General features: G+C 35.2%; 1 protein-coding gene across 2 annotated transcripts in view; it reads left to right on the top strand.

The window, feature by feature from the left end:
- The window catches only part of Glra3 (glycine receptor alpha 3), a 152,299-nt gene that overhangs the window by 81,853 nt on the left and 53,597 nt on the right, over nt 1–16,849 (top strand). For both annotated transcript variants that reach the window (XM_028757752.1, XM_028757753.1), the window contains exon 5: nt 9,053–9,135. In XM_028757752.1, the coding sequence (XP_028613585.1) occupies nt 9,053–9,135 (83 nt within the window). The remainder of the gene's footprint in view (nt 1–9,052; nt 9,136–16,849) is intronic.

Genomic DNA, 16,849 nt, shown 5'->3' with positions numbered 1-16,849 from the left:
ATGTGAGATCTGGCTTCCCCGGCTGTTTAAGGAAGGCAGAAGGTCCTGGCAAGTTCAACCAAGTGAACTCAAGCTGTCATCTGTATTCCCTCTTTAAGTCTCACTGAAACCATTAATTGAATTGAATTTAGAAGAGCAATGGCACTGGGACACAGGAAACTGAAATGAACAGACAATAAATCAACAACACACAAGTGCTGAGAACATCGTCTAAGAAGCTGGGAAGTGAGTGTGAAAACTTAGAGACAGCAGAGCATGAGACAAAGTGGGAGAAAAACATCAGGCAGAAAATAATTAACATCTAACTTAAAGGAATTTTAGGCAAGACAGACTTTAGAAAATGCAGGATAGCAAAGAACTAAAATGAAAAATAAAAGGAGAGAAGAAAAGAATTATGGATCTTAACTTTTAGGAACACCAGCTAATCCCTCTCCTGATTTCCTTACCCAGGCTCTTTAATCAAGGATAGTTTTTCTTCTCCTTAACCATGTATGAAATGATACTTCCACGAATAAAAGAATAAAGACTGTGATACTATGTAATATCAAGCAGTGGGGAAAGTTATTGGAAACGTCCATGTAAGTAGAATCAAAGCATGCTTCACACACACACATGCACGCACACATGCACACACGCACAATGCGGACTCATACACATGCACACACACATACATACCACACACACATACATACAAACACACATATATGAAAGATACACACATATATACACATAAACCCACACCACATATACATACACTATACATAAATACATACATTCACACAAAACATACACCCATTACACACATATATACCACACAACACACATACCAGCCAAACACTTAAATACACCACACACACACACACACACAAACACACACACACCACATGTACACTCACATACACACATATACCTACAAATTCACATACATTTGCACACACGACATATACACATAACCATATACACACACACATAATCAGATGACTGTCAGAAGGATGTAAAACCTGAACATCAGTATAGAAATCTAAATCTGAGTTGAAAGGCAGAACAAAAAGTACGAATTTTCATTGAAATGGCACAGACAGATACCCTGCTGTGTTCAACCTCTAAGAAAGATTTCGAAGCAGTGAGACAGAGTAGAATTTAAAGCAGCAGTAAGAATATAAAACTATAAAAATGGTTAATGTAAGACACTTATTAATATCAAGAAAAAATGAAAACACTATGCGAGAACAGTAATTATGCAAATTACCAACCTTAACACAAACATTAATCACAGACTCCTAACATATAATTGTTTGATATTTGTCTAACTATAAGTAAGTCTTTGGATTGGTGGGAAGTTAAGTATGCATAGATTAAAAGATTTAAAAAAATAACTTGTATATCCTTTATAGGATATTAAACAATTTCAACTATTAAATACTACATACAATCATTTTATAATAGCATATTATATAATAGCATAAATAATATACAAACAGCTGAAAAAGTCTACCACTGAGGAAATAAAACTGAGAAAGGATATGTGTATGTATATATATATCTGCAGATTACATTGTGCCATTGGCCTGCAGAAGTCAAAAGGATGATGTGTCAGATGTCTGGGGTTATGGATAGCCACAAGATACCATGTAGCTTCTGGAAATCAAATCCAGGGCCTCTAAAAAAGTAGCAAGTGGTTTTAATCATTGACCCAGCTCTTCAGCCTTAGAGAGATTATAGTTTTTGTTTTGGTTTTGTTTTCTTTTGTTTAATGATTTATGAAGCTATTTAAAATTTTAAATCATATATTTGGATTTCACTAAAAAACACTTAAGCAAATTCCTTTTTAGATGAAGGATTTGGAATCAGACATTTGCCTCAAGATTAAGTTTCAAATTTTATTTTTATCCTGCTTATAAAATCAACCTTTCACTGTTTTATTGTTGCTGAAAACACAAAATTCCTGAGTTGGAAATAATGGATTTTATTATTATGAGAAAGCAAGTGTCAAGGATACTTCTCACATCTCCCCAACTCTCCCTGGACCAATGCAGTGGCTTCAGATGAATAAAAATTCACAGCCAGTTGCACGGTGACTATGGAAGAGAGAGCTTGGAGAACACACAGTTTTTAGATCAAATTGCAAACAAGTCTTCTCTTTTTCCAAGTACAATGTAATCCCATGTCAGAATATTTGCAGAGTGTTTAATCCTTATACATAGTACAGGTAAAATGCTGGTAGGGCTCTTAGTCTTAGCATGCTCAGCAAGAAAAATGGAGAGAACAAAGGGCACAGTAAAGACTAAATACATCTTCCAGTCCTCATTTGTTTTTTTATTTTTTTATTGAAAATTTTATTTATTTACAATACAGATGTCATCCCTTTTCCCCATTTCCCATCCCCCCTCCTCCTTTATGCTTGTATACCATTTTAATTATATGCATGTATTAAGGTCAGTTCTAGGTTGAGGGTTTAGCAATACAATAGATAGTCAAGGAACAAGCAAGACAATAAATACAAATAGTCAGAGAAAAAGCAAGGCATTAAAACCAATTATGTGGGCTGGTGAGATGGCTCAGTGGTTAAGAGCACCAACTGCTCTACTGGAGGGCCTGAGTTCAAATCCCAGCAACCACATGGTGGCTCACAACCATCTGTGATGAAATCTGATGCCCTGTAATAGGGTGTCTGAAGACAGCTACAGTGTACTTACATATAATAAATAAATATACTTAAAAAAAACAATTACGTGAACACTCCCATGAAGACTGTTCCTAAGGGCTTATCAGGATGACTAAAATATCTGAGTCTATTGCCCTGTCCTAGCGCACCATCATTTTCATGTCTGAAGCCTACTTCCTTGTTCTAGCCTAACATTTAGAATCCTGTCTGAAATTACTTCTTTGTTCTAGCCTATAGTCCGATTCCAGCCTGAAGCCTACTTTCTTGTCCTTGGACAATGTCATATTTCGGCCAAGCAGGCCCAAAGGCTCCCCACCTCTCCCCCTTTTTTATTTTGTTAACAAGACTGAGCCTGTCTTAGATCTAACACCAGCTCTCATTTGTACTGTGCTGATTACTAATTATGATTTGAGACATCTCTTTTCTTCTAAAATAATAATTAATAATTATAATAATAATGCATAATGATAATAATGACTCTCATTTTCTTATGTATATGAAAACAATAATACTAACTAAATTAAGCTTAAATAATGAATGTGAAACACATAGCATCATGTCAGATATATAATAGGCACTAAAGTTTTTCCTTTTAGTTTTTGAAAACATAAAACAAAACAAGATGATGAAACATAAATATGGTGTTTCACCAAGTCCACTGATCAATATTGAACACTTTCAGAAGGTCCTATGTAAACCTCAGCCTTATGACTTGTAAACCGGAGGAACAATATCCTCATCACAAATTAGAAATCACAAAAGAGCCAGTTAAATATTAAATACTGGTTACTTTAATAGCACATAAACCACATTGTGCCTGATACTGCAGAAGCCTCCCCTTCAAATCAAATAATGAGAACATTTAATTCAGAAGTATTACACACAATTCAGAGATCACAATTTAAACTTTTATTTGAGCTAAGTAAAATTTTCAAAATATCATCAGATCTTACTACAAAAGCCTACATTCAACAAAACTTAAATCTAGATGAAAAAGGTGATCTTCTACATAGATACCATATAGAAAAGTTAAATCAAGACTATTTAAACTGCCGGGTGGTGGTAGCGCACGCCTTTAATCCCAGCACTTGGGAGGCAGAGGCAGGTGGATTTCTGAGTTCGAGGCCAGCCTGGTCTACAGAGTGAGTTCCAGGACAGCCAGGGCTATACAGAGAAACCCTGTCTCGAAAAACCAAAAAAAAAAAAAAAAATTAGGTAAACTATCTAAATAGACCCATAACCCTTAAAGAAATAGAAGCACTCATTAAAAACTGGCCCCCACACAGGGACAGAAGGATTTAGTGCAGAATTCTATGAGACCTTCATAGAGGAGTTGATACACTACTCCTCAAACTATTCCACAAAATAGAAACAGAAGGAGCACTGCCTAGCTTCTATGAAGCCACAATTACTCTGATATTGAAACCAAATACAGACCCAACAAAGAAAGAGAACTTCAGACCAATTTTATTAATGAATATCAATGCAAAAATATTCAATAAAATTCTCACAAGATTCAAGAACACATCAAAATGATCATTCACCATGATCACATTGGCTTCATCTCAGGGATGGTTCAATATAAGGAAATCCATCACATAATCCTCTATATAAACAAACACAAGGGAAAAAAAACACATGGTCATCTCATTAGATGCTGAAAAGCATTTGACAAAACCTAACACACCTTCATGTTAAAAGTCTTGGAGAAATCATGAATTCAAGGCACATACTTAAACATAATAAAGCAATATACAGCAAACCAACAGCCAACATCAAACTAAATAGAGAGAAACTTGAAGCAATCCCACTAAAATCATTGACTGCCTATTCTCTCAATGGAGTACTCAAAGCTCTAGATAGAGCAATTAGACAACAAAGGGGCTCAAAGGGATACAAATTGGAAAGGAAGAAGTTAAGGTATCACTATTTCCAGATTATATGATATATACATAAGTGACCACAAGAATTCTACCAAAGAACTCCTGCAGCTGATAAACGCTTCAGTAAATGGCTTAATATAAAATTAAATAAAAGAAAATCAATAATACAAAGGATAAACACACTGAGAAAGATATTAGGGAACCAAACCCCTCACAATAGTCAAAAATTATAAAAAATACTCTGGTGTGATTCTAACCAAGCAAGTGAAAGATCTGTATGACAAGAACTTCAAGTCCCTAAAGAAAGAACTCAAAGAAGACCTCAGAAGATGGAAAGTTATGTCATGCTCATGGATCTATAAAATTAACATAGTAAAAATGGACAGCTTACCAAAAGCAATCTACATATTCAATGCAATCCCCATATAAATTCCAACTCAATTCTTCACAGAAATAGAAAAAACAATTCTCAAGTTTATCTAGAATAACAAAAACCCCAGGATAACAAAAACTAGTCTCAACAATAAGAGAATTTCAGGGGGAAAGACCATGCCTGAACTCAAGCTCTACTAAAGAGCAATAGTGATTAAAAACTGAATGTTATTGGTACTGAGACAGACAGATTGATCAATGGAATAAAATTGAAGACCCAGAAATAAACCCACACATCTATGGTCACTTGATCTTTGACAAGGAAGCCAAAACCATCCAGTGGGAAAAAAATGAAAGCATCTTCAACAAATGATGCTAGTCTAACTTGCTGTCTGAATGTAGAAAAATGCAAATTGATCCATTTTATTTTCTTGTATAAAGCTCAAGCCAAAGTGGATCAAGAACATCTACATAAAAGCTGATGCACCGAATCTAATAAAAGAGAAAGTAGGAAATAGTGTCAAACACATTGACACAGGGGAAATTTTCCTGAACAAAACACTGATGACTTAGGCCCTAAGATCAACAATTGACAAATGGGACTTCATAAAATTGAAAAGCTTCTGTAAGGCAAAGGACCTGCCAATAGGACAAATTGGCAACCTACAGATTGGAAAAAAATCTTTACTAACCCTACATCTGATAGAGGGCTAATATCCAAAATATACAAAGAACTCAAGAAGTTAGACTCTAGAAAACCAAATAATCCAAGTTTTAAAATGGAGGATATAGAGCTAAGCAGAGAATGCTCAACTGAAGAATCTTGAATGGCCAAGAAGCTACTAAAGAAATATTCAACATCTTTACTCATCATGGAAATGCAAACCAAAACAACCCTAAGATTCCACTTTACACCAATCAGAACTGCTAAGATAAAAAACTCAACTGACAGCAGATGCTGTTAAGGACATGGAGAAAAAGGAACACTCCTCTATTGCTGGTCAGTTTGCAAACTGGTACAACCACTCTGGAAATCTATCTGGCAGTTACTAAAAAAAAAAAAAAAAATTAAACTAGTTCTATCCAAAGACTCAGCCTACAACAACTGAGCATATAACCAAAACTTGTTCTACCATTTCACAAGGACATGTGTTCCACTATGTTCATAGCAGCCTTATTTATAATAGCCAGAAGCTGGAAACAACCCCGATGCCCCTCAACAGAAGAATGGATAGAGAAAATGTGGTTAATTTACACAATGAAATGCTACTCAGCTATTAAAAATGAAGACATCACAAATTTTTGAGGCAAATAGATGGAACCAGAAAATAACATCCTGAGTAAGGTAATCCAGTATCAAAGGATATATGTGGTATGCACTCACTGATAAGTGGATATAGCCAAGAAGTTCAGAATACCTATGATACAATTCACAGACCATATGATGCTTAACAAGAAGGAAGGCCCAAATGTGGATGTTTCAATCCTACTTAGAAGGGGGAACAAAATCGTCACTAGAGGAAAAGAGAGGGAGGATCCTGAGTGTGAAATACATATTGTAATATGAATTTGAGCACAAAAATATTATTATGCTCAATACATTTATGTTTAACCAATAAAATGATACACCAATAGAAACATAGGCATACTTCTTTTGATCCAATAAAGCAGTGATGGAGTCAGAAAACATGTTTAATTTCAAATAGACATTGGAAGAGCCACAGAAATATAAGTAATTCTATTTTAAAAATGGATAATAATTAAATTTTAGTGAGGCCAATGATTTTCAAAGATGAGTCAGCCTTTTGAAAATCATCACTGTTTCACTAAGCCAAGACTTTGTAGGGTGAGGAAGAAGTGCTATATCCTGTTTACGTATCTCTTCTCAGAAAGAGAACTTGGTGTCCTCCTTAAACAAGGAATTATTCATCTCCAAAACAGAATATGAGTCATTCCTTCTTTGGTTGATTTATCTTTGATGTGGTCAGATCACATCTTTATTTTACATGTGATATCTGGACAAACAAATCCTCTGTATTACAAGCAGTAGACATTTGTTGGTCAATCAGTGTTTTGATTAATCAATAATGTTTACATTGAACAAAGAAAAACAAACTGATTTTTATAGGAATGATTTACAACAAGTTTTCTGCAAATTTTTTTGCTTTGCCAAATACTTCCTTTAAACTTGTTGCTGAGATTATGCCACAGTTCCCATTCAAGCGGAGAAATAGCCAGGATATGAATTTGACAACACATGCACTGTGAGAATGAGAAAAAGATTATGGGAACAGTTTTCACTTCTCTAGAAAAGGTCAGGGCATTCTGCAAGTCAGCGTAGGAAACTGGCTGGCAAAAGCCTTGGATATTTGGAGAATGAATGCCTGTGAATTTCTAAATGTGCATGTCTACTCTCTGCTGTTAAACTCTTTCACAAGGCAAGGAACACTGTGTCCATCTAGTTTTAAAATTGCAATTTTGAAGAGAGAATGCTATTCCTTAGTATCATTTAACCTAGCTGAGCCAGAAAAAAATTACTGCTTTTACATATGGAGCCTTCTGATTATTTTAGTGTGCTAAGGAGTGAATTATTCGTTGATCCTTCTGAGACTCTTAAAAATCAAGTATCCCATGTGCCTATCTATTTATGACTCCAAAACTCTGCTAATTGGACCTATGTCAGCAAGATATTCACTAGATGCAGTACACCACTGTAACTTTATGTCTATGCTTTACATAAAAAAATCCATTTCAAAGAATATAGTTATATTGCTAGTTTTTTTGATAACATATATATAACTAGTTCTCACATGACTTTTAATTAATTCATCTTTGTTCCTGCACACTAGAATTTTGAGAAAGGGAATGTGGAGAGTTAACATTCAATCGTTAAATTTTAATAGCCATTCAATATTGCCTATATATCCAGTATTTTTCTAAGGGAATTCCACAGAACGACCCAGGATTCCTCCCCTCAACTCTCCAGTAAGTATCATTGCCATCTTCAGTTTAAAGATAAGACAGTTGTTTAGGGAGGTTAGAGTAACATGTCCCGGTTCACAAGCTCAGGTAAACTAACCACTTAGCAAGCTCACCAGTGCAGTAGGCTTCATTCAGTAAGGAACTTAACATAAACCTGGCTGAGTGGGGTTTCTCAGAAAAGAACTTTGAAGAACATTGACCATGGATCTGGATCACCTTCTCTTCTCTCTCACTTTTATAAAATACAAGATCTTGGTAAAAATGAAAAATATATAAGTAATATGTTTTTATTTATACAATATATATATTTCATTATATTATATAGTATATATATGTATATTATGTACATGTATATGTGTACAGGCATAAATTTTTTGCAATCTGTTTTTAATAAGAGTTCAACATCTCCTCTAGCCTACCACTCAACAGAGATGGGGAAGAGAAAAGTTATTAGGATACTAATATTAGGATACTAATTAAGCTAAACATATTAGGTTAAACATATCAGGATACTATTATTAGAGAACTATTTCCTGACTCTGACAGGAACTTGTAGAATTCTCAAGCTAGAACAGGATCCATTGCTTACTCTGCAAGCAAACACTGAAGTTCTTCTGATATCCTGCGTTCAATGCCTCTCTATCCACTGACAACTTCCCAGAGAGAGCTGCAAAAATACGGAGAACTGTCTGTCATATAGGATTATTTCTCTACATTCTGTCTCTCCACATTTAGAACTTCACTTTCCTGTATACACTGTCCTCTTAAATGACAGTAATATGATATTTAAACGAAATGCATCTTTTCACATTTTGGTAATTGCATAGAATCCACATTCATAGTTATCTTCTGTGAATCACTTTTGGAAAGAAATGATTATTTTACGTATCTCTACTGTAAGGAAGGAAACAAATAAATAAGTGCAGTAGAATATTTAGAGATGTGATGATACTTCAATATCTCTCCCACCAAAATAAATATATATTTATAAATATATACTTATTTCAGAATAAATAACATTCTTAAGCTGGAGAAATTTTCATTTGCACCGTTTTAGTTTCTATCAACATGAGAATTTCTTTCTCTACAGAGTAGAAGATGCATGTGTCAGTGTGAATTACCATTTAAAGGATTACTTTCATCTTTTCAGGTTAACATTAACACTCTCCTGTCCAATGGATCTCAAGAATTTCCCAATGGATGTACAAACATGCATAATGCAACTTGAAAGCTGTAAGTAAGAGTGACTTACTTTTTCTGAGCATTTTTCTTTAGTGTAGGAGATTTAACTCTTTAGTGGCTAGATCATATAACTTATTTTATAATTTTCTAGGCACATGTTTATTGAGAAACAAAAATAATATGGGCAAATCATTGAATATGACCTGGCATCTATAATTCCTGAAAACTTGCAGTGGCCCAAGCATTTTCTGCATATCAAAACAGATGCAATAAGAATATTCTTATTCCCATGTTTTTGGATATGAAAATCATCCCTTAGAGTGTCTGGGTAATGTTCAAAAAGTCAAAGCCAGGGGAAACTGCCTGCTTGTCTCCTCACCTTAGACTATTCTATGAGATTCAGTGTTTGTCATTTTAGCTGAATATGCTGTGTGAGTCACATCAGAAGAAAGGATCTTTAAATGTATTGAGGCTAACTGAAGCTTTCAAGTTTCCTTCAGATGTCTTCCTGGTAAATGAATATCATTGATTAACACTAACATAAAACAAGGTGCCAGAAGCATGTTTCAGGAAATGCTTTTGTAATAATATAAGTTGTATAATATTATACAAGTGATAAATATATACATAATAATTAGTATATATATATATACTATAATATATAGTATATATAGTATATGTATGTATATATATTATAGCATATATAGTATATATAGTATATATATACTATATAGTGTATATATATATAAATATATACATAATAATTAGTATATGTATAAACATAGTATATATAGTATATATAAACAGTAAAATGCTTTATAATGTTTATTCAAAGGAATGTATGTGTATATGATGTATATGTATATGATGTATATGTATATATTCTTTTTATTTTTTAAAGAAACCTCTATTTGAACTATTTCCGGAGGAAAATTGGAAAATTTATCGGCAGAGTTCAGGGTCTGACAGGCAAGGCTTGTAGTAAGGTGGACTAGTCACTAGATGGCGTACAAAACTCGTGGGGGAACATGACCCAACCCTGCACGGTTTTTCTTGAGGCCTTATAAATATTTATTTCTCTAATAATAATTCTTGTCTTTAAATTTAAATGGTTTACTCTGTGTCTCTTAAACATTAAAGCCAGGCATGGATAAAATGAAAACATCAGTGAAGGAAAAGCAAGGCAATCTAAAGTTAAGATATTTCGATGCTTCGTGGAGGAGTATGGAAGGAAAACTGCCTAGCAGTGCATTCTTTGAGCTTTGTACAACAAAGAAGAGAAACTTTAGAACAGTTAACTCTGTATCTTGGTCAATGGAGGATATAGAGAAACTAACTATACTTTTCTTTCAGTAAATTCATCTGATTTCTTGAACCAAAATTTGTAAACTTTTAATAACTTATCTTATTAAAAGATAATTATACAGAGGCAGGCGGATTTCTGAGTTCGAGGCCAGCCTGGTCTACAGAGTGAGTTCCAGGACAGCCAGGGCTACACAGAGAAACCCTGTCTCAGAAAAACAAAACAAAACAAAAAACAAAACAAATAAAAGATAATTATAAAATAATTATTTTATAGTTATCATACAGGGAAATTTTAGGATATATAAAAACATATATATCACTGAAACATATAAATCAGTGATTATATATATATATATATATATATATATATATATATATATATATATATTTAGAGGCCAAAGGGGAAATGTTCTAACATTAAGGAGCAAAGAAATTATTTGCCAAATGTTTTATATTTACTTATTACATGTGTGTACATGCATGTGCCTATGTGAACACAAGTGCACATGTATACGGAGATGTGTATATATGGAGGACAGAGATAACAGGTGTCTCCTTCAGTTGATTTGCTACTTTACTTACCTTACTTATTTACTTATTTTTAGATCAGAGCTCACTGACTTGGCTACTGTCTATCCAAAAAAATAAAAAATAAAAAAACTAAAAACTCTAGGTTTTTTCCTATCTTGACTTCTCCAGCACTGTGCTCGATTGAAGTCATATTCAGGGTTTTATGAGTGTTTGAGGATTAAAATCAAGTCATCATATTTGCATAGCAACCATTTTCATTAGAGAGCTATGTCCTAACACCAAATAACCTCATAGATTATTTTACCAATGAACCAAGATTATGCAATATATTTTTAAAATACTAATAGAATAGGAATAGAAAATAGAGACAAGGTAGGGCACGGTGGTTCAGAACTGCAATTTTAAGTATTTGAGAGTCTGACATATGAGGATCATATGTTCGTGGCCAGCCTGAGCTATTTAATGAGCCCTTTGCTTCAAAATGAAAACATAACAGAGGGATTATGACATCATTCAGTGGTAGAGAGAGCACTTGCTTAACATGTTCAAGAAGTCCTAGGTTAAAATCTTAATAACCTCCCCCACAAATAAAAAGGGTAAAAAGGAAAGAATGACACAATAGGGAATGAATGTGGAAAGGACAGTCATTAATGGAGATGATTAATATAATATGTACATGAAAGGTTCTGGGTACTTGGGAATCAGAGCTAAAAAGGGCATAAGGTCATATAAGTAGGATCTTGTCACAGACATTAAGAAACAGTTGGGAAGTATGAAAAAGAAAGTATTTATAGGACTATTAATAAATTGCAATATTAAGGCAATATTAATATGCTTGTGGTTTGGCATATTCAGTTCCATAGCCAAAGACAGAACAAAAGTTATATTATTAAAAGTTGTATGAATTTTGGCTCAAGAAATTAGATCAATTTACTGAAAGAAAGCAAAATAACTACAAAGAACATGCCCTTAAGGAAACCTTTCATGTATAACTTGTTAGGAAGAAATTCTAGAAAAGACTTAACATAGACGGTAAATTAAACTTGGTTCCAGCTGCATATGCAGCAGAGGATTGCCCAACCCGTCATTAATTGGAGGGGAGCCCCTTGGTCCTCCGATGATCCAGAGTACGGGAATGTTAGGGCGGTGAGGTAGAAGCGGATGGGCGGATGTGGGAGCACACTTGCTTATTGAAGCAGGAAGGAGGGGGAAGGCATAGGGGTTTTGTGGAGGGGAGAGGGAATAACATTTGAAATGTAAATAAATAAAATAACCAATAATAAATAAATAAATAAATAAAGCTTAAAAAAAGTGGCTATAGAGATCTCTTTTAAACCATCCAGTTCAGCAATTATGTTGAATGAAATTTAAAGACTAGAAAACAGAATTAGTATGGTTGTCGCAGGTGACAAGTGTAATTGGAGTAATGAGGATAAAAAAATTTAATTCTGAACAACTGAAAAAGCAAAAGATTAGACAATAAGAAAATAGGAACAAAGAGTGAAGTCCAGCAGTCTATGAATAGTAGCTGAGGAAGAAAGGCAAATGAAGAGCACAACATTTGAGGGAAGGCTGGGTTGTCGAGCTCAGAGCAAATGCAATTGTGGTCCACTGATTAACTATGGGTGTCTACATCTGTCTGAGTCAGCTGCTTCTCAGAGGGCAGCATGCTACTGTCTGCACTCATAACAGAGTATCCTTAATAGTGCTAGGGATTGGTGTTTGCCCATAGCTGAGTCTCAAGTTGGGCCAGTTATTGGTTGGCCATTCCCTCAGTCTCTGCTCCCGCCTCTCTGCCTGCGTTACTTATAGACTGAGTAAATTTTGGTTTTAAAGTTCTGTGGGTGGGTGGTGTCTCCACTGGGTTTCCTTTCTGGATATAGAATGTGACCTCTTCAGTTTCCATAGCCCCTAGGTAGTGAATCACAGATAAGATTATTCCAGTTTATTCTTGGTCACCTCCCTTATCCCAGGTCTCTGTCTCCTAGATATCCCCCCCCATTTTCACCCCTATCAGTTGCAGATTTCCATTCATTTTTGTAACTATCCAGCCATCTCTCCTGTCTTTCCCAACACCTGATCCTGAATCTCCCATTCTTCCCACATCCCCCTTTCTCCCAATTTACTCCCATCATCTGTCTCTTAAGACTATTTTATTCCCTCCTCTAAATAAAATTCAAGCTTCTTCACTTGGGCCTTTTTTCTTGTTTAGCTTCCTTGGGTCCGTGGAGTGTAACATTGTACCTGTATTTTATGGCTAATACCCATTTATACGTGAAGACATACTTTTGAGGACTGGGTTACCTCACTCAGGATGATATTCTCAAGTTCCATCCGTTTGCCTGCAAACTTCATGTCTTGATTTTAAGAATAGGAGAAAAGGGATAGGAACTCCACAGGAAGACCAACAGAGTCAACGAACATGAACCCATGGGCCCACACCTCCCTTCTCATATCTAGTAGATGTGCAGCTTGACCTTTATGTGGGTCCTGAACAACCGGAATGGAGGTTATCACAAAAGCCTGTATGTGGAATATGTTCTATTAGCTGGGCTGCCTTGTCTGCCCTCAGTGGGAGAGGAAGCACCTAGCCTCTCAGAGACTTGAAGTGTCAGGGTAGGAGAGATAACAGGGGTTCCCCACCTGCTAAGAGGAGAAGGAGAGTGGGGAGAGGAGAAGGGGTGTGGGAGGGGGTGACTGGGAGTAAGGCAGTGAGTGGGAGGTAAAGTAATAAGAAAAGAAAAACAGCAACTGTGGTTATATATGCACAAGACCTGCACAAGATCAAGACAGTTAAAGTTCTACCTTGGATGGGGAAGAGCCAGAAAGGTCCTACCCATAGCTGGAGAGTTCTTAGTCCTTGGGGGCTTCTATGAGAACAACAGATAGTCAACAATTGTTTAAAAAGTTACCTCTAGTGGGTTGCCTATGCCTCAGTGGGTGACTGTATATTTTTGCACATATGCCTAGCAATAACTCCACTCAGTGGATTAGTAATGTTAAAAAAAAAAACAACATGAAATTGACAGAGAAATGTGTTTAATGCCCTAGGGGAAATGGTAGGGGAAATAGGGGAGACTCAAGATACATTATATACAATATAAAAAATTTAAGCAATAAATATTAAAATTAATAAGGAAAGTTCATCAAGACTATTTGATGGGATCCAAGGGCTGGAACATAGGGTCTTTCGAGTATCTGACTTCTTCATAATGTTTCCAGGGAAATCTAAAGCTGAATACATGAAAAAAAAAAAGAGCCTCTTGATGCTTCTCTCTCCTTCATTGCTGTACAGAAAATGAATGTCCTGCCTTAAGTGGTCCTTTAGCATGAGTCATTGAACATTGTCTTCCCTCTTGATAGAAACTGCTTTTATTCATATTGGAAGCACCATTTGATAAGCTTCCTTAAGAAATGTTGCGAGAATCTTGCACAAAGATGATGCCTCTAAGAACAGAACTGACAGTGGAAAAAAAATACCCAGATGTTGTATTTTGAGAAAACGAGAAATGATTCCACATGTCTCAATATACGTACTTATGGCTTGGTTCTAAAACTATATATCATTCACAGTGTAGAAGGAAAGAAATGGTTAAGAAGGAAGAATCCACAGGCAAGTCAACAGATAGGAACCCTCTGAGGTAGTGATGTGACTTAGAGTGTGTGTATGAAGAACAATCAAAGAAAACATACATACAAACAAATGCCCCAAAACAACAACAAAAAGGAGTAACTCATGAGTGAGAATAAAAAAGAAAGAAAGGACAAGATTAGAAGGAAACAAAAAATAAAATCTGTGTGTCAATGTCAAAAACCAAAAGTAATCTTAAATTTACATATTGTTAGATTTACATATTGCCTTAGTTAGGGTTTTACTGCTGTGAACAGACACCATGACCAAGGCAACTCTTATAAGAACATTTAATTGGGACTGGCTTACAGATTCAGAGATTCAGTTCATTATAAACAAGGCAGGAACACAACAGCATCCAGGCAGGCATGGTGCAGGAGAAGCTGAAAGTTCTACGTCTTCATCTGAAGGCTGCTAGCAGAATACTGACTTCCAGGCAGCTAGGAAGACAGCTTTAAAACCCATGCCCAAGTGACACACCTACAGCAAGGCCACACTTCCAAATAACGCCACTCCCTGGGCCAAACATATTCAAATCATTATACACATTGAAGATAAATTTAATTAATGAAAGTAAATAAAAAAGTGTGCTCTACACTCAAAAACTATATGTTAAACAAGCATTAAGAGTGAACCAAATGGTATCTATTTTAAGGTGCAATGCCAAAAGCAATTGAGAGGAGAAAATTAAGAAATCTACACTCAAGAAATAAATCTACATGGAATGTATAGATCTCCCTATGTACCCTCCTTTCAGTCTGCATGCCTGCCTGCCTGCCTGCCTGCCTACCTGCCAGTCTGTCTTTCTGTCTGTGTTTGTCTAGTTGCCTAGTTATTCAATCCTGGATAACTAATATAGGCTAATATTCATTCTATCAAGCACCTTATAGCTAAGGCACAACCAACTCCCTAGTATACTAATTTCAATTTTCAAAGAAAATAAACATAGGAAATTACTACAAGAAAAATAAAAACCATTTAACATTCTGGAAAACAATATATAAATAGTTTTGAAAACATATACACATAGCCACATAACTTCTGAAAATGTGAAGCTAAGTAAGAACCAAGTAAATCGGGAATTGAATGTACATGGAGGACACTTGTGAACAACCTGGAGTGCTGTGCAGCTAGAAGACTTGTGTCTTTGTTTTAGGCCCATGGGAACAATATTCAAGACTGTCTTGAAAGTCACAAAGAAAATGTCAATACATTTCTATGCACTGACGAAGGCTTAGTTTCCGTAATTATTTTCAGTTTGGAAACAAAATTTTTTTGTGTGACGATGTAAGTTATGATGACTGAAGTTCCTTCCCAGTGAGAAGGAGTGTGACATAAAGGATCCCTGGCCTTCTTCCTCAGGTCTAGACAGGGTTGGTTTATGGACCCGCACTTACCACTGACTGAGCTTTTTAAAGAGAAGTTTTCAATCATTCTGTCTTTTCAAAAGACATTTGTATTGACATTAGTTTTATGTAAAAATACATTTATATGAAATGCAATAGTAAAGTGTTTTGTATTGACTTGGAATAACTAGTTCACAAATGCAGATCTATTATGAAATAGGTCCTATTTCTAAACAATTTATAGTACAAAGAGATACACAGCAATAGGGAAGGTTCTGTATTTGATTTGTAGTTTTTTATTCACATCATAAAAAACATTTATAAATTTGTTGGTAGTGCCAATTGTCTGCCAAAGATGACAGGCACCTCAATCATCATCATAACCACATGGTTTTAGTTCTCTGCTACACATCTAAGGAATAACACAGGATGTAAGGAAAAAACACTCCTAATGTGTAACATTTAAATAAATTCCAATTCTTGGAGACAGAAAAGTATAGTAAAAATGAAGAAACAAATGAAAGCCAGTGACAAATCATCAGCCCCAAAACTTACATACAAGTAACAAACGGATTCAACAGGTTATATCTAGGAACTCTCTCTCACACACACAGACACACGCACACACACACACATGAATACACATATGTATGCAACAACAATTAATAAAAAAAAAGAGGAAAGCACTTTGAAGGAGAGTGGAGAGAGGAATATATAGAGGGCTTGGAGGGAGTAAAGTGAAGGGAGAAATAGTGTAATTAATTTATAACTTCAAAAATAAACAACAAAAGAGAAACAAAACAGTAGAGAAATATAATTACCCTCAAACAGTACCCTAAATCTCTAAAAGAAAAAAACATTTTTAATGAGAAAGGGGCTTGAAGGTCAACTTAGAGAAAGCACAGAAAGTGTGTGTGTGTGTGTGTGTGTGTGTGTGTGTGTGTGTTTGTGT

The sequence above is a fragment of the Grammomys surdaster genome, unplaced genomic scaffold, assembly GCF_004785775.1.
Source record: "Grammomys surdaster isolate TR1022 unplaced genomic scaffold, NIH_TR_1.0 126182, whole genome shotgun sequence".
In the NCBI taxonomy this organism is placed as follows: Eukaryota; Metazoa; Chordata; class Mammalia; order Rodentia; family Muridae; genus Grammomys; species Grammomys surdaster.
This window is presented reverse-complemented; position numbering and strand designations above follow the sequence as displayed.